The sequence below is a fragment of the Colias croceus genome, chromosome 30 (genome assembly GCF_905220415.1).
Source record: "Colias croceus chromosome 30, ilColCroc2.1".
NCBI classification, from domain to species: Eukaryota; Metazoa; Arthropoda; class Insecta; order Lepidoptera; family Pieridae; genus Colias; species Colias croceus.
The window spans coordinates 4,113,058-4,133,131 of record NC_059566.1 but is presented as its reverse complement, the minus strand read 5'-3'; the positions used below and the strand labels follow the sequence as shown (position 1 = coordinate 4,133,131).

The 20,074-nt window shown below is 33.4% G+C and overlaps 1 protein-coding gene across 1 annotated transcript; it reads right to left on the bottom strand.

The window, feature by feature from the left end:
• Window positions 1-3,118: 3,118 nt before the first annotated feature.
• On the bottom strand, window positions 3,119-19,644 carry LOC123704635 (gelsolin, cytoplasmic-like). Its single transcript, XM_045653036.1, has 19 exons — window positions 19,472-19,644; window positions 17,537-17,611; window positions 16,859-17,051; window positions 15,866-15,981; window positions 14,711-14,888; window positions 13,091-13,185; window positions 12,565-12,678; window positions 11,667-11,798; window positions 10,549-10,660; window positions 9,076-9,196; window positions 8,196-8,328; window positions 7,516-7,654; window positions 7,022-7,116; window positions 6,592-6,717; window positions 5,425-5,545; window positions 4,721-4,866; window positions 4,320-4,430; window positions 3,805-3,930; window positions 3,119-3,303 (listed from the first exon to the last, which is right to left on the bottom strand). The coding sequence occupies exons 1-19, from the start codon at window positions 19,532-19,534 to the stop codon at window positions 3,244-3,246; spliced, it is 2,256 nt and encodes a 751-aa protein (XP_045508992.1). The 5' UTR covers window positions 19,535-19,644; the 3' UTR covers window positions 3,119-3,243.
• Between the last annotated feature and the right edge of the window lie 430 nt (window positions 19,645-20,074).

Below are 20,074 nucleotides of genomic sequence, written 5' to 3'. Positions count from 1 at the left end.
TACAAACAGACAAACAGATAAAAATTCTAAATACTATATTATCGGCTTTGGTATCGATTGTAGATGCTCCAAGTATTCTTAAAAAAGTGTATAGTTTTGACTTTCCTACGATTTTATTGTTGGTTTGAAGGAAATGCATGTCATGCAGCATGATGATGAGGGATCTGGTTAAGATATTATTGCTCATTTAAATTGAGATTGTGTTTATTGTTATTATTTCCTATTTGATATTAAAAAAATTACACAAGTTATGTTTCAAGGAAGTTTGGAATATATTGTCGTGTACTGAAGTACATTTTTATTTAATAAATGTAAAATATATGAAAATAGATTTAAAACTACATGCTTATATGACAATTATCAACTTTTACAGTTTGTATTGTGTATGATGAAAAAGTACAGTTTAAATTATTGTTTATTTTTGGTACCATAGCCAAGTAAGAAAATTGATATTTTTTTTATTGTTATTATGATGACCTCTACAGGTCTCTATAACTCTATAGTTATAGACATTGTTTATTTAAATATCTTTAAGATGTAAAAAATGCAACTCTGCAATAAATCACTTGAATATTATTGAAGAACCAGTTTCACGAATTGCTGATAAAACAAGTCGATTTAACTGATAGATAAGCTAAACAGAATATATCTAGAAGTTGTGAAACTGGCTATTAAATATTTGCCTAATTTCGATTTCATTGTTCTCGTGAGAAAAAAGTACCATAGAGTTATAGATAGATAGATAGATGTTGAATGTTTATATTTCAAAAGTACTGCAAAAAAGAGTTGAAAACTCACTGTAAATGTTAAAGATATGGTCCGTGTTTGATATGTAAGGGCGTATTCAGAAAGAAAGCTGGAAACTTATAAACGCTTACCGGCGCTTGTCAGCGCTGGTAACCCGCGCGGGAATATATATGAACACGCGCTGATAAGCGCTGAACTGTGCTGACAAGTTCCGACAAGCTTCAACAAGCGCTGGTCGCTACCATATAAAATTTGTTTTGGTCTGCTTCCTTTGTGTAGAACGAACCAGCGCCTATAAGCGCTTATAAGTTTCCAGCTTTCTTTGTGAATACACCCTAATGAAAAGAAAAAAAAAACACTTGAGCTGTCAAATTTGACATTACGAAAATAGCGCCATCTTGCTTACAACTGTGTTGCCTTAATTTTATTTGGTTGTATTTAAAATAAAGACTCGAAGTCAGGAATTGTGTTTAATTTTATAAATTAACTGTAAGTGTAATATATTTTATTAAGGCTATGTATAATTTTGATGTACATATATTTTGTCGAATACTATAGTGTTGAGACTCGCACAAATAACCATTTTATATTATGTAAGATAGTTAAAGATTAAGCTCTTGTTTTTACTTGAAATATGTTTTAAAAAAAAGTTTCTTCGAAATTGTATAATGTTTGAAATACACTATACATAAGAATTGTTTTTTTTTTTGTTAATATTATACAGGATGTCCCACTATTGGTATACTAAGCGCGAAGGGACTCAATTCATCTATTTGAAAAAAAATGGTCTGGAATTTTATAAGTATTTTTACGTACTCAGCGTATGCAAATCCTCCCTTGAGCTTAGTATACGAACAGCGGGACACCCTGTATATTGTCTTTAACTCAATTTCATTATTATCATCTAACAAAACCGTATAGTCGACTGTACTATAGATTTGACTAAGAATAGGAAAGTAGATGACTTTATCTTTGTATTTAAATTTAAAAATTTAAATACCAACGCAACGGTTTATTTATTCATTTGATTTATAACCACGACGTCACAGACTATACTATTTTCGACTACGGCTGCTGTAGTCTTTATCTGTCACTTGTTTTAATGTTAATGCAGAAAACTACCTTATTTAGTTAATCAATTCATTGGCAGAATCCGTCTTCACTGGGATCGGGAGTTGCCATTTGTAAAAAGAAGAAGAAGAAGTAGTTAATCAATTTTATACAGCCAGTAAATTCATTATTTTTGTATTATTTTGAATGGACAGGCCAGACATTATTATTTATGAGGCATATCAAATGTGCCGTTTATTAAGCGGCGCTTGATCAAGAGGCTAGGCCATTGATTGAATGGCTAATTGAGGTAGTTTGCTCCATCGTCAGGACCATTAAAATTGGTAAAATTTTTTAAATTAAATTTATTAGTCAAGTAAAGGTCAAATATATGAGTGCTCTTTTGGACATTGTAATAGAAAAATATCTAAATTGTATTATTAAAAATATATAGATGTTAGATTGTAAACGGTATTTTATTTCAAGAGTAAATAATTTAAATTTCCTTAATTTTTCCTTTAATCCAATAATTATTACTTTTAACTCGCTATGAGTGATGAGAGTAGAAATTTAAAGAAATATCCATAATCCATACTATAATATTATATATGCGAAAGTAACTGTCTGTCTGTCTGTTACTCAATCACGCCTAAACTACTGAACCAATTTTCATGAAATTTGGTATGGAGATATTTTGATACCCGAGAAAGGACATAGGCTACTTTTTATTCCGGGAAAATGACGCAATCCCGGAAATCCCACGGGAACGGGAACTATGTGGGTTTTTCTTTGATTCCGCGGGCGGAAAGCTAGTCACATTATAAAACAATGAGAAAATCCGCTTAAGGGGCTGACAAGACCAATTTTGTTAAAATTGAAGTTATTTGAGCAGTTTTTTAAAAAAGGATTATTATTCTAGCCCATCAAAAAAAATATTTTAAGCATTTTTGTCTGTATTTGTAAATGTTGCAAGTGCAAGTTTGAAGTCGGTTGTTTTTAACGCAGTTATCACTTGTTATTTAAGAAAATATATTTATTCTAGCCCATCAAAAAAATATATGTTAATATTCATCACATTTCGAAGACCGTGGACGGACTCGATACATTATTGGACGAAATCGGCTCGATAGAAAATAATTGCAAAAATTGGTCTTAAAATCATTATTAAACGATTATAATATTTGATATGATATTTTTTATGATTTTTTCTGTGTTCATTGTAATACTTGTAAGTCAGTTTCAATCAATCAATCATTTATTATCTAGTTTACAAACGCGTAGTGTATTGTGTTCAAAGGGTTTTAAAATAACTTAACAAAAATACTATAATAACGATAAATTTAATATTTATAGTGCGTGATTTTAAATAACAGTTATAAAATATAAAGTGTATAAAAATTATTTGACATTTGACTGAATAAAACGGTTAATATTCCGATATTTAATTTATTCCTTGGTGTTGCCAGCTTTCGTTTCGTTTTTCAAATCTTCGTATGACGTTTGATTCTGTAAAGAAAAATTTATAAAGTGAATTATAAAAACACGATTTAATTTTAAATTCAATTAAATTTAGTAAAAAAAAAAACAATTCAGAACTTTTCAATTTTGAACCTTTTAGATTGTACCCATACTTTTTACTCTTGTTACAAATTGTTCGAGTTATTTATATATATATATTTTTTAATTTGTTCTTTGTTATTCCGTTCTCTGTTCAGATTAACACTGTGCTCCATTTTTTTTTTTTATAAATATGCTACTTTTAAACTAATAGAGCGGCCGTACACGGGCATCTCGAACAGTTAACGGCTGAGCAACGTACACGGACTGTTCCAACGGTCGGTCGTGGACTGCTCGAGCTTTCGCTACAAACGGCGCAGTTAACGGCTTGAAGCAGTCGCGACAGCTCGAGCAGTCCGTGTACGGCAGTGAATGAATGTCCATAGCGGCTTCAAGCCGTCGGTCTCAACTGCTTGAAGCAGTCCGTGTACGACCGCCCTTAATACTCACCTCCCACATTTCATCATCCCATTCTCTGAACAGTTTTTTGAAGTTAGCCGGCTCTTTACCCTGTTTCACTGATACTACTATAGCGGTGTCTACAGTACGGTCGAGACCATCGTCTTCTAAATATTCCTGTTTTAATAATAATTATATAATTAAAAGAAACACAACATTACAGAAAATAAAAATATATTCCTGTTTATTTAAATATATTAATAATTATATCATTTTATAAAGAAACACAATAAAGGTAGTAAAAGTACAATAGGCTTATCGCTAAGAAGCGATATCTTCCTGGCAACATTAGGATACAGGAAAAGTATGAGAATGTAAGTTTTATTCAAATTATTGGAGTTCATTTTGATTTTAATGATGTTTAATTGTTGTGTTTAATTGCTTTTTACAAGCAAGAGACATAATTTAGTCTTATTATTACAAAATGGAAGAAATACAAACATTTTAAATCTACTAAATTTAAATGTTGCCAGCGTAAAATCACAAATTTAGATTATATTAAATACCTCAATAATTTTATCCTTAGCTGCTTTTACTCTTTCTGGAGTGTTGTTTCCCTTCCAGAAGTACAGTTCCTCCCCTCCATCAACGATGTAAACGCTGTCATCTGAGAGATACTGTAAATGTTGTCCAAAGATAATAATAATTCGGGACAATTTTCAAACACAGCACGATCTGATCCCATGCTAAGCTTTCGCTTGTGTTATGGAAACCAGATGGCTGATAAACATACATATATAATTTTAAATGAATACTTATATAGATAACTAACACTCAGACACAGAGCAAACATCTATGTTCTTCACACAAATATTTGCCCCGGGTGGGAATTGAACCTACGACCTCTTGCTTGGAAGGTCTATTTGATTTGAAAGTACATTTTTAGTTTTTACTCCAATTTGCTTACCGTTTGCTTAAAATCCGGCGGCAACTCTTCGAAATTAACTTTCCCGCCAATTGTGACATTGACAGCTGTCAGTGTGACGGGCGTTGTGATGCGGCGGGTGACAGCTTGTTGCCAACCCGATATGCTTTCTGTGGCTGGTGCACCGCCTGTTTTATTAAACGAATAATATCTCAAAATAAAAATACATATAAATGATTTAAAATGTATTGTATTACAATACCATTTATTAAACACGATGTAATATCTAGGAACTATACTACTCGTAGTACAATACAAAGAAAAAGAGAAGGGACGAACATTAATTACCTGTTATGTTAACAGCCATAACGCTTATAAGCGATCTCTGTCAACTGTACCTACTCTATAAAAAAAAATATACCGGCCGAATTTATAACCTCCTCCTTTTTTTTGAAGTCGGTTAAAAACGCGGATGAATAGAATAATTAGTTCCTATTACTAGCTTTCCACCCGCGGTTTCAGCCGTGAGTTTAAATGTACAAATTATCATTTAAGATTTAGAAAGATAGCATTCTCGATTCAAAAAAATATACAGATGATATAAAATAATACGTATCCGCCATGTCAGTCGCCGAGTAAGGCGACGATTTTGGTATCTTTGAATCTTGCCAAAGAAGTTTCACTTCTGACACGTGTGCTCGTCACAAACGCTCTTTTTTATTATTGTTTTTTTTTTTCTTACTCACCCAAAGCCGTCCAAAATTCATAACTCTCTTCACCCTGTATCACCGCCATCACTTCTCTCTCATCACCGACCACAGTTTTGGTGAACTGTAGCGCTGCGGCTTGTTCCTTTTCGTTTGATTCCTGAAAGTGAATTGATGAGGTTTTATGTAATTAATAGGTGCTTGATCTTAAAATAAAGTTCCTTAGCAATTATATAGCATTAAAATGCTCTAAAGTCTAAACTGCTTATTAAATAAGAAATTTGGCAAGTAAAAAAAAATGAAAGAGTCATAGATTATCATCTATGATCTCACGGTTTGGCCCGGTTTGGAGAAATAACGCGTGTTCGAATCCCGCCTCTTGATCTATTTTTTTAATTCTCATTTTTATTGCAAACTAGCTTAACGCCCCCGGCTTCAGCCGCTTTGTCTAAAACCTAATAAATTATATACTAAAACCTTCCTCTTGAATCACTCTATCTATTAAAAAAAACCGCATCAAAATCCGTTGCGTAGTATAAAGATTTAAGCATGCAAAAGGGACATAGGGACAGAGAAAGCGACTGTTTTATACTATGTAGTGATAGATTAAATGTTGGTGTTATAACAGTAAAATTAAGGGAAGGATAGAGAAAGGATGACCAATTTTCGTAAAAGTCAGTGAGCTTTTAACTATTTCAACGATTTAAACGTTTTCATTTATTTGGTTGAAATTAATTATTTGTAGTTAACATTGAGATATACATATGGAGACGACACCGCCTACATCACTTATGTTCCGCTCAACATACGCCATATGGCGTAACTGCACGCTCATTTTTTATTTGTTTTAAAGTGAAACGCATGAAATATGCCTTCGTGTGTGTTACGATATTGCACAAATAATACAAATAATACGGAAAAGTGCAAAGGAATATCTTTCATCGGTAAGTACCTAACTACATAATAATTTTTAAAACTTAGTTAGAGCAAAAAAATGGCGCACAGATTTTGTTCGTGATGTGAATTTGTATTTTTTTTATAACTAATAAAAAAAATACAAATTCATTTTGAGATTACAAAAATCATTTCTACTTACGCATGTGAATAAAAGTGGCAAAGTTAGTGCTACTTTACCTCGATATTATTTGATACAAATCATCCATTTAAATATAGATAATGAAATCACCGAGCAAATAGTTTTCTTACCTTTCCATTCCAAACATAGACAACTTCCGGTGTTTCTAGAATGAATACGTCATCGTTCTCTAGCGACTCTGTTGTCTCTGGCACTTGCACTATTCTCATATCCTCTTCTAACTCTATGCCTTCCACCTGTGTTATATCTGATATTAATAATTCTTAAACAGTTATTAATTATTTTTTTCAAAAAAGGTTAAACCGTCTTCTTTTTCAAATTGTTAATAAAAGACAGAATTTAAATGACACAAGCCAGAAGGTATCATCAGCTTTCAAATAAACAAAAAGAATAATCAAAATCAGTTCATCCATCCAAGTAAAACAATAAGCGCGCTAAGAATTATTATTTTAATGAAGAAAGAACCATTTATTTCACGCCACAAAACAAAACAACACACTAAAAATGCACAACAATTTTTTTTATTTATTTTTTACTCACTTTAAAGAGCCGTATACCATCATCTTGGTAAGAATGATTGAAGTTATCTGGACTGTATTCATTGTTTTTACCACCGTAGAGGATTCCCAATTTTCCTGGAAAAAATAAAAATAGTGAGCGAGTGAGTTTGTGAGACAGTTTGTGTGATTGTGAGTTACTTTGTGATTGTGAGTTAGTTACCTACTTTGTTAAATTGTGAGTTAGTTTGTGATTCTTTAGTCAGCAGTAGGTAGTTATGATTGTTCATTATTTCCGTCACGGCTGGATAGATTTTGTTTATTCCATTTGTTACTAAGGTTTTATGGTTATATTTTATACAATGTTAAAAAGAATAGAAAGCTAGACTACTAAGAAACTAGAAAGTAGACTACTACTAAACTAGAAAGAATACTAAGACGATTGCAATAAAAAAATAAGAAAATTGAAAAAGACACAGACATCAGAATTATTAAATAAGGCTAAACATTCTCTCCTCAAAAACGGTTAAAACCTACCTTTAAACAGTTTCAAGAAGTGTTTTGTCTCTTTCCCCTGCGGCACTGTCACGTTATTCACATCTCCCTCTAACTCTTCTTCCAATTTATTGCAATACTCTTTTGCTGCTGTTTTAGTATCCTTTCCTGTTTTCTCTCCCTTGAAATATTAATAACGTTTTATGTACATGAAAAAATGCTTGAAAATAAAATATTGTTAGATTTCCAATATCATTTTTGAAGTGAAACTTCTTTGGGCGCGTTGAGAGTAAAATCTCAAGGTCGCGTCATGGCAATACCGTCAAGTCATATCTTGCCAAAGAAGTTTCACTTCTGACACGTGTGCTCTGCACAAACGCTGTTTATTATTTAAGATATTTAAGTATTGAACTTTTTGTACGTTTCGTCTAACAAATACCGAAAATAAAATTATATATGAGTCAAAAAGATATAAGAATATAAAAAAAAACTGGTAGCAATTATAATAGAGACTAGCTTACCGCTCGCGGCTTCGCTCGCTTTATCTAAAACCTAATAAATTATATGCTAAAACCTTCCTCTTGATCTCTATCTATTAAAACAAACCGCATCAATATCTGTTGCGTAGTTTTAAAGATTTAAGCATACAAAGGGACATAGGGACAGAGAAAGCGACTTTGTTTTATACTATGTAGTGATATTAAAATAATAGAAATACTTACAACCCAAGTATATAGGATATAGGCATCTTTACCATCCGAATCATATTTATATTGTATGACATATACGTCGTTTTGATATAGAATTGGTGTTTTCGATATTAACTCAGTTATATCTTCGGGTTCTTCTGCAATTCTGAAATAGAAATAAATAAATAGGTTGTGCTAAATAACAACGTGTGTATTGAGCACACGTGTCAGAAGTGAAACTTCTTTGGCAAGGTAGGTACCAAAATCGTTGCCTTACTCCATGATGTGACGGTATTGCCATGACGCGACCTTGAAATTTTACTCTCAACGCGCCAAAAAAGTTTCACTTCAACAATAAGGTAGCTTTTCTCCCGCGTGAAAGGAAATTACGGTCGTTTTTCATTTCCGGAAAAAGTACACAGGATGTTAAAAATAAATAATAAATAAATATTTCGGGACCTTCACACACGACACGATCACTAAGCTTGCTTGTGTTGTGGAAACCAAATGGTTGACAAAAATACGTATAAAAATTTTAATAAGTACTTATATAGATAACTAGCGGTCCGCCTCGGTTTCGCCCGTGGTACATATTTCGCAATAAAAAGTAGCCTTTGTCCTTTCTCGGGAATCAAAATATATCTATACCAAATTTCATGCAAATTGATTCAGTACCTACCTAGTTTAGGCGTGATTGAGACAGACAGACAGAGTTACTTTCGCATTTATAATATTAGTATGGATTAACACAGAGCAAAAAGCGATGTTCATCACACCAATATTTGCCTTTTATCGGAATCGAACCCACGACCTCTGTCTTCGAAGGCAGGGTCACTACCAACCAAGCCAACGTTGAAATGTGATTTTAAAGAAGTCTTATTGAATAAATAAATGTTTGAGTTTGATAACTTACCTAAAGACAGTCATTTCACCACTACCATCATCTGGCATATAACCTCTCGCTGCTGCACTCTTGCCAATAAATTTCGCAGCATTTGCTGATTCATCAGCGTCGCTTGAGAAATAGCCAACGTCTGGAAATTTAACACAAATTTAGCTTCACCTGTATGTTTGTATGTAATAGTCTCCTTTCGATTCAATTTTGAGCCTTTAAACGTATGGATTATTGAAGTGAAACTTCTATATCGGGGTTGGAAAAAAGTTTAGTGTAACATTTTTTCGTTACGCGTGACATTTTTCCGTTACGCGCCATCCTTTTCTTATCCCTTCCACGCGTGATTCTACGTATTTCTGTAAACTTGCATATAGTAAATTATTTTTTGAAAAATAAGGTCATAAAGAAGTTTCATTTCTTACGTGTGAACACTAGTAAACGCACACATTTTTTTTCAAGGATCGTTTTAATAAATCGCTTTAATGTTTAAAACGTGTTTTTTTATCAATGGCTTCTATAAATCACTAGACTCACAACCACGCTCAAAAATTGTCAAAAGGAAAACTCAGCATACGCTTGTATTAGTTGTACTAGACAGAGCTTTTAAAGAGCTATGTATAGCCACACCCCGGACACTCCATACAAAATTATCGTTTTGACAGTCACACTGTAGAGACTGCAAATGTGTGTGTTAACGCTTTATGGTTGGCACATTTTTGACTAGCGTAAAAAAAAATTCGCGTTTTTCTGATGAAATACATCCGTAAACAGCACAATATCTAACCATTTTCTACGAAAAACGATAATCACAAATCCAAAATAATAAAATTACTTTAAATCAATTTGATTAATGTTGTCAATCTTCGTTGCGTATCGTCCCTGTAGAAAAATATGGACCATTTTATGTCTGATCGTGCGGGGTGAGGTAAGTGTTTAATTTTGGCGGGAGGCGGAGAGTGTCCGTTCTGTAGCGTTTAGCTACTATTATGTATTCTGTGGTATAGCTCTGAATTGTAATTCATATAAAAAAAATGGTTGTCTGTAAAATCGGTTTACTGACGATAGTTGAACGTGACAACGTCTTAAGGCCGATTGTGCTTCTTTGTCGCTCGTTCCGCGCTCTCGCTTGCACTTCAAGTCCTTACATGGAACGCCTCAGAGCGAGGTAACGCCGCATGAGCCGTGTCAATATAACCTTTTACTAATAAAAAAAAAAGATTTTTCACATGCACATATTAATAAGTAAAAAAAATGTGTGCGTGTACTAGTGTACACACGTAAGACCTTATTTTTCAAAAAATAATTTACTATATGCAACTTTACAGAAAAACATCGAATCACGCGTGGTAGAGTTAAGAAAAAGATGGCGCGTAACGGAAAAATGTCACGCGTAACAAAAACATGTTACACAAAATTTTTTTCCAACCCCGATAGAGAAGTTTCACTTCAATAAGATTTTTCGTTAATTATTTATTCATTCATTGAACTCACCAAATTCGCTAACAAGAGCTCTCACAGAGGAAGTGACGATAGTCTGCCAGTTATGGAAGTATTGTTTGAAGTTACTATTTTCTGAACCTTCCGACACTCGAGTTACATTCACCTTGAAAGAATTCATAAATATTTCAGGACAATTTTCACACACGGCACGATCTGATCCCATACTAAGCGTTCGCTTGCGTTATGGAAACCAGATGGCTGATAAATATACATCCATAATTTTAAATAATTACTTATATAGATAATTAACACCCAGACACAGAGTAAACATCTATGTTCATCACACAAATATTTGCCCCGGGTGGGAATATAACCCACGACCTCTGGCTTGGAAGGCAGGGTCACTGCCAACCGGTTAGTAATGTTTTATAAAACTTTAGAATTATTGTTGCTACGTATAGGGCATGTTATTTTGAACGGATGGTTATAAAAATTAAGTTGTAACAACCTGTAAAATAATTGTGGGGATATGACAGTATTTTATAGAAAGTGTTTGCTTTAATATATCGAAAAGTAATTCGTTATTTTATAGTTTTGATAAGATAATTCTGTAAATTGGATTATTTATTGATATAGCGCCATACGTGCATATCATAGTCTTAATACTGATTGCAGATAATTAAAAACAAAATGCGTCTTTTTTATTATTAATTGATTTTATTTATCTTTCGTAAAATTTTTCAACGGAAGAAGCGTCACCTGATTTAATGCAATTATGAAATTGATTCTAATATATTTGAATGCCGGCTTCTTAAACTTCGCAACCGTTAATTTGTGTTATAGATTATTTTATCCTTATCTAGTATGTAATTTTAACCCCTTAACGCTATAGAAAGCTTTGTATCAGCTATTTGATACACAAGATAGTCAAAAGCAACTATTTAAGGGATTAGCAGTCGAGCTTAGACAAAAAATACGTTATTTTTTTGTAAGTACTTTTCCTTACACCATAAACAAAAAGATTTTCATTGAGAGTCAAAAAAAAATACATTTTTTCCTTCGTTATTGTTAAGTTAAGCGCTTATAAGTTTCAAGCTCTCTTTCTGAATACGCCCTTATTTAATAATAAACAATTACAATAATAAAGATTTAAAATTAATTGTACTTACCCAAGCAGGATAATTTTTCACATCAAGATATTTCAGAACGATGTCATTGTAATTCTTCTTAACTTCAGCATCGACGTCATTTCCGATCCAAATGTATACCCCAGAGCAGGGGGTGTCTAATATGTAGATGTTCTATAAAATAACAGATTAAATATTAAAAAAGTGAAAATAGTTTAAAGAAAAAAAAGAGCGGTTACGTCCTAAATTATTTTATTCTGTACGTTTTTTAAAAAATCTCGTGATACAAGCTAAAAAAACTAGAAAGCAATGCTAGAAACGCAACTGCAATTTTTCAAAATCACCTGTATTATAAATTTGTTTTAAAATATTAAATTTAAATGATCTGAATTTGGCGTCATAAATTCACCGCAATTATCATACTGTTTTATTAAAGTAACTATGCAATACATATAATAATCTTAATATATATAAATCTCGTGTCACAATTTTTGTCCTCAATAGACTCCTAAACCACTTATCCGATTATAATAAAATTCGCACACCATGTGCAGTTCGATCCAACTTGAGAGATAGGATAGTTGAAATCTCAAATCGTTTTAGAGAAAGCGGGCGAAGCCGCGGGCGGTAAGCTAGTAAGTAAATAAATTTAGATATAGATTATTGGCGCTCCGGGAGCGGCACGTCCAAATGTGTCTAATTAGTCATATTTTACATCAACTGTCTCATTTTTTGCATTTTCCCTATTTGAATCATGCCATCTCACACACATCTAATTGTGTGTGCGTTAGTGTGCCGTTTTTGAAGATCGAATGTTGTGTTTGTAACCTATCTAAACCTTTTTACTTATATCACAGAATACATAATAGTAGCTAAACGCTACTTATATCATTGGTGCAATGAATAAATTTCATTCGTTCGTTCATTCATTCATACTCACATCAGACTCCAGCTGGCTTTGCTTGAAGGGTTTGCTCAGAGCGTCCAATTCGACATCATCATCATAGAGCACCCTGTATAAGTATACAGTTGTCATGCTTTCTCTGGAGAAAGCCTGGAATAATAATATTTTATAAGTATTTAAACAAATATTATAAGGTTACAATAAATAAATCAAAATCGTATGGTACGCTGTAGACAAGAAAAGATGAATAAGTTGGTGAAAATTATCATTAATAAAAAATTTGGCAAACAATTCGAATAATAATACCGAGACCAAAAAGTATTACAATTTACACAACACTTTATAAAAATATGTTTTAAGTACATAATGATCTTATTTATGATTTACTTAAACTTTGTCGCCATTTTTTATGTTTTATTGATACGGTTATAATTATTTTTCATACAATATTTGAGCATCCTACTAAAAAGTAAAATTACACTCGATACAATTACAAAAAAACACAGCGTAACAAAAAATCTTTTAGTTTTTTCGTTACTTTTGTTAAAAAACACTTTCTTACCGCAATAGATTCTTCTCCTTCAATCAGCTCATCCCTGGAGCCAGATCCGAGCGCTTCGAAGAACATCGCGAAATCATCGTTCGATGAGAATTCGTCTAGAAAATATGTTAGTGTAAGCCACAAATTTTTGTATAGTTTATAAGTTGATGACTTTTTAACGGATTTTAAACGTGATTTATTTATTAAAATGAAACTTCGCGCGTTGAGAGTAAAATTTCAAGATCGTGTTATGGTAATACCGTCACATCATGGAGTAAGGCGACGATTTTGGTATCTTTAATCTCGCCAAATAAGTTTTACTTTGGACACGTGCGCTCGGCACACACGCTTTTTTTGTAAATAAAGTGTTCATTCACAGTTCACACCTTATTTGTATACGTTGTTCAATAAATGTTTTTTTTATACATAAACGAGCTGTGCAGTGTGCATCCAGGTTTCATCGATTTACTTAACATCACTTACTAATAATAAATATAGTTTTTAAAGAAAATAAATAATTTGATCACCAGGCGGGATTCGAACCCGCGTCTTTCCGCCATTCCTGTGATCCCGATCGCGTCAGAGCAATCGAATTTATTCTACTCTTTCCGTTTTATTTATCTAAGCAGCAGCAGTCAAGCTAATTTATAAACCACTAGCTCTCTGCACGCGGCTTCGCTCGCGTTTTAAAGAAAAAAGCCGCATAGTTCCCGTTCCCGTGGGATTTCCGAGATAAAACCTATCCTATGTGTTAATCCAAGTTACCCTCTATAAGTGTGTTTAATTTCATTGTAATCGGTTCAGTAGTATTTGCGTGAAAGAGTAACAAACACACTCATACACATCCTCACAAACTTTCGCATTTATAATATTACTAGATTTCCGCCCGCGGCTTCGCCCGCGTTTACAGAGGAAAACCCGCATAGTTCCCGTTCCCGTGGGATTTCCGAGATAAAACCTATCCTATGTGTTAATCCAAGTTACCCTCTATAAGTGTGTTTAATTTCATTGTAATCGGTTCAGTAGTATTTGCGTGAAAGAGTAACAAACACACACATACACATCCTCACAAACTTTCGCATTTATAATATTACTAGATTTCCGCCCGCGGCTTCGCCCGCGTTTACAGAGGAAAACCCGCATAGTTCCCGTTCCCGTGGGATTTCCGGGATAAAAACTAACCTATGTGTTAATCCAAGTTGATATGGTCGCCATATGGTTGACGTTCCATGTACCCGGACAAAGCGGTTCGGATCGACATTCTTCATCCGAACCGCGAGGGACTGGAACATGCTTCCTGAGTCTGTGTTCCCCGACGAGTACAATATGGGGGTCTTCAAGCGAAGAGTGAACGGGTACCTTCTAGGGAAGCGCGCTCCATCTTAGGCCACATCTCAGCTTACCATCAGGCGAGATCGTGGTCAAGCGCTTCCCTATCACACAATAAAAAAAAAAAAAAAAAAAAAAAAAAAAAAAAGTTACCCTCTATATGTGTGCTTAATTTCATTGTAATCGGTTCAGTAGTACTTGCGTGAAAGAGTAACAAACACACACATACACATCCTCACAAACTTTCGCATTTATAATATTAAGTAGGATAGGATTTGAATGCCATAAATCCAAAATATGAAGTTCACTTACCAATAATTTCAATAGTTGCCCTCCCATTATGTTCCTGGTCCCTCAAGTTATTGGCAACACTAATAATCTTTCGTCTCTGCGTGGCTTTAGCGCCTTGTGGCATGAGCACGAAGATGTCATGTTCTACTTCGAGGATGAAACAGTTGTTTGCTGTTAGAGATGAGGCGTCTGCTGGTACCTGGTAGAAAAAGGATATATATTTATATAGATAATTTTATATATTTATATAGATAATTTTATATATTTATATAGATAATTTTATATAGATTTGAATAAAGTTAGAAAGAAAAGCAAAATTTAAAACGTTCATGTTGCGATTCTATTTTTATAAACAAACTAGCTGTGCCCCGCAGTTTCACCCGCGTGGCTCCGCTCCTGTTGGTCTTAGCGTGATAATATATAGCCTATATTACTCGTGGATAATGTAGCTTTCGAATGGTGAAAAATTTTTTAAAATCGGTCCAGTAGTTTATGATCCTATTCATTACAATCAATCAAACAAACAAAGTTTTCCTCTTTATAATATTAGTGTAGAAGAGCGTGTGTGCTGAGCACTCGTGTCAGAAGTGAAACTTCTTTGGCAAGATTCAAAGATATCAATATCTTCGCCTTATTAATACTCCATGACGTAGGTATTGCCATGTCAAAGTCGCTTCCCGCTATCTGTCCCTATGTTTGCTTTAATATTTTTGAAGTGTAACTTCTTTAGGCGGTTTCAGAGTAAAATTTCAAGATCGCGTCATGGCAACACCGTAACGTCACACAATAAAGCGACAATTTTCATATCTTTGAATCTTACCAAAGAAGTTTCACTTCTCACACGTGTGCACGGCACACACGCTCTTTTTATATACTGTTGTTCTCGAGGAATTTAGTACACAATTTGTTAAGTTTTAAAGATGGAAATCTAGTTGAAGAGAAACTTCTTTATCGGGGTTGGAAAAAAATTTAGTGTAACATTTTTTCGTTACGCGTTACATTTTTCCGTTACGCACCATCTTTTTCTTATCCCTACCACGCGTGATTCGACGTATTTCTGTAGTAAATTATTTATCGAAAAATAAGGTCATAAAGAAGTTTCACCTCTTACGTGTTTACACTAGTACACACACATTTTTTATTATTAAAAGGAATGTATTTAATAATTTAATATACCTCTTCAATTCTCATATTATCGCAGCCAGATAGCCTCAACAGGCGCTTCTCAGCACCAGCATTTGTTTCCACCTCGTTGAAGCCAGATTCATTGCCACCTTCCAAATATCTGATTGCTGTTGGACATAATAATAATAATAAATAAATAAATACACTTTATTTAGCACCAGATAAAAAAACAGACAATAAAACAAAAATAAAAAGACAATATTACAATGTTATGCCAAAAAGGCGGCCTTATCGCTACTCAGCGATTTCTACCAGGCAACCTATGGGTAGGATTTTGAATTAAAAAAGGGGAAAAACAATAGGTGGTGCAGTAGGTTATGAAAATTTAATTAGGTATAATAGATTTAAACCAAATAACTACTTATAAATATATACATAATGAATATGATTTATAAATACATATACCTATGTATGATATATATATACATATATATAAATATAATCATAAATCTATATAGTTACTTATATATTAATACAAATAATACATAATATTATAATTTACAATAAAATAAATAGAGATAAACAAATACAGTAAAATATTAGTAATATATTTTTTAGTTTGATCCCACGGCTTCACTTGCGTGGTAGACCAACAAAAAGTAGCCTGTCTGTTAATCTATAGTCTATACTCTATACTATAAAGGCTTTACCAAACAAAACGCGTATTTAGCGCGCATTAGAGCGTTAATTGTAAAAAAAAAATGGTGACATGGCGCAGCATCAGGAAAGCGCTCTAATGGACGGCTTACAAGTGACGGCATAGTGCAGGACTTAGGTGCAGAATCTTATAATTTTATGCTCTAATATCGTTCTAGATAGGTCACCTGGTGGTTCAAATGACCCATAACTTTTTCAACGTGGTCTGTAGTCTATAAGCTATTTCTGCATAAAATTTCATACAGATCCGATCAGCAATGCATTTTTGCATGCGATAACTAAATATCAAATACAAAGTGCAGATAATCAATAAATAAAAATCCTCACCAGGCTGAAAATACCCCACAAAAGAACTCGACTCATGCCCCTGAACCTCTCTATGATGCACTGCTTTACCCCCGAGCTGATCATCCAACGTCACCGTCCATATTGCTGCAGAACCCTTCTTATCTTGCGTTGTTTTACTGCCCAACCAGAAGTGAACGTCGTAGTATAGGGTTGAATTGTTCTCGCCTGTTGTCTAGAGTTTTAGTACAATTTTTACATAAGTATATTATTATTTATTTATAAATATTTTTAACGGATTTTAAACGCGATTTATTCATTAAACTTTTTTAATTTATTCATTATATTATTTTGAATGACCGTCAAGACGTAACTTACTATCCCCGTGACCACGCTCGCTGCAAAGTGTGCGAAATGTCGGGAAAATAATATAATGAATAAATCGCGTTTAGAATCCGTAAGAAACTTTTAAAAAAATTTCTAAATGTATAATACTCACGTAAAATCAAACACTAGACATTACTCAGTTGATCTAGTTATTTACGCCAATATTTAGAGTAGCTTTTTCCTTCGTATTATAAAAATTGCATGTCCGTTTTTTTTAATAACTGTTTTTTGTTTTTTTAGACATTAATTTATTTACAAGAAAATGAGACAAATGATTTTTTTCGAGTGCATTATAATATGTAAATAAATACATGTATAGTGTATACAACTTACCTTTAAAACAATATACGAGTCACCATTGTAAAATTTTCCATACTTCTTTCGGTCAATGGGGACAGGCTCAAATTTCTGTAAACATAAAAGACGCTTATAAATATAATTAAGGCTGTGATGCAATATTTCTGCACTTAATTAATTTTATTTATTTATTTATTTATTGAAACATTCATTGTACCAGTTAAAATGCCAAAGCATACATGGACTAATTATATACATAGTTAAGACGTTAAGTTTTGCCACAAACCTCGTAAGGTTTCGCATCGCAAAATTGTATTTGAAAGATATGTGAAATTTTGTTTTATAATCCATACTAATATTATAAATGCGAAAGTAACTCTGTCTGTCTGTCTGTTACTCAATCACGCCTAAAGTACTGAACCAATTTGCATGAAATTTGGTATAGAGATATTTTGACACCCGAGAAAGGACATAGGCTACTTTTTACCCCGGGAAATAGGATAGGTTTTATCCCGGAAATCCCACGGGAACGGGAACTATGCGGGTTTTTCTTTGACTGCGCAGGCGAAGCCGCGGGCGGAATCCTAGTAATAAAATAAATAAATAAAGATAATATTATATAGTTAAGATAATATTTATCCATAATAATTAATAATCCGTAGGTACTTGATCGATAAAGAGTACCTATCGGTTTAAACTTTAACAAGTTCCGACTTTCCAAGTTCTGACTCGATATAGGTATTGCTAGAAAATAATTGTGCAATCAATATTATGCATTTTACCCGACTGCGACAGGAGGGATATGCTTTTCGAGTGTATGAATGTCCATTTCTTTGGCGCCTTAACGGCTTACGGCGTTTATGTTGCTATTGCATAGCTTCTATCGCGGGCCTTGAGCGCGGGGACCGAATCGAGAAATTCCGAAACGAAAAAACCTCACGCTCACCACTCCGACGGGCGGAGGTGTGACTTGAAGGCATAGCATGCAATAACTTTACCGCGGCAGTACCCGAGTGACACACGTCTTTTTTTCTTATAAACATTCCTCCTTCAGCAAATTAAGACAATTTGAATTTGAATTTCTGGTAAACATTTGTTTAAAAAAAATCTCTTCTAACGTTAGAGCTGTTATCATGTTGCTGGCAAGATGCAGGGAGATTCTGAATCGAAAGAAGAAACATTGCTATCAACTGAAAACTTTACACTATCGATAATAATTTCATTTGGATTCTTAAAAGGTTTTTGAAGTAAATTTCAAAATAATTTATTCTTGAGTTTTTAATTGGCATAGGATCCACTTAAATACAATATCATAAGTCATAACATAGGTGAGATTTTTAACTTTCCTTCAATCTATACATACTAATATTTTAAAGAGGAATGGTTTGTATGTATAGTTTTCACACATAAACTACTGAACTATACAAAGGGTAGGTAACTTGGATTAACACATAGGATAGGTTTTATCCCGGAAATCCCACGGGAACGGGACCTATGCGGGTTTTCCTTTGAAAACGCGGGAGAAAAACTTGTAGAAACTATTTCTTGAAAAACAGGCTACATTTTATTTATCAATCTAGGATTCTAGGCAGAGCCGGGGAGCATTGCTAGTCATCTTTTCGATCGACTGTTAACCATTTTATCGTGGCTCAGTACCTATTAGGGGAATAAATATCATGATGACACACGAAAGAGTTTCATCGTAGATAATAAAAATCAATATCTATATTAGGGTATAATTTTTCCATCACTATCACTACATAGGTAGTAAAAAACAAAGTCACTTTCGTTGTCTTTGTTCATATAATATATGCTAAAATCTTTAAAACTACGCAACGGATTTTGATGAGATTTTTTTTAATAGATAGTGATTCTCGACAAAGGTTTTACTATATAATTTGTTAAGTTTTAGACTTTTAGACAAAACGCGCGGACCCGCGCGTCTTAAGCTAGTAATTTATAGAAACTTACGTCAATCGTCCAAATTTCCAAACCCGCTTCCGCGCCTGCATCAACGAACGCCGGGTGTTCCATTTTCAAATTATAATGTTGCCAATTAAAAACAAATTAAGTCAGAAAATAGATTTTAAAAATAAATATTGTCACACAATGTTCCTTTAACTAATACTGAGTCACAACTAGCTGTAATGTTCTATTATCGTATGTGATTCATAATAGATAATAAAATCGATATGATGCGATGGTGTTGATAACATTATGAGTGAGGTGGAGGTTTGTCAAATTTGCTTGAACCTAAATAAGCATAAGCACTAGGTACATAATATATGATCACTACATAGTATAAAACAAAGTAGTTTCTCTGTCCCTATGTCCCTTTGTATGCTTAAATCTTTAAAACTACGCAACGGATTTTGATGCGTTTTTTTTATAGATAGTGATTCAAGAGGAAGGTTTTAGTATATAATTTATTAGGTTTTAGACAAAGCGGCCGAAGCCGCGGGCGGTAAGCTAGTTCGTAATATAAAGTTTAAAGTCGCTTCCCGCGTGCTTAGTTCTTTAAAACAGTGAATTTTGATGTGTTTTTAACACGCTTTTATTAACTTCTCTTGTATG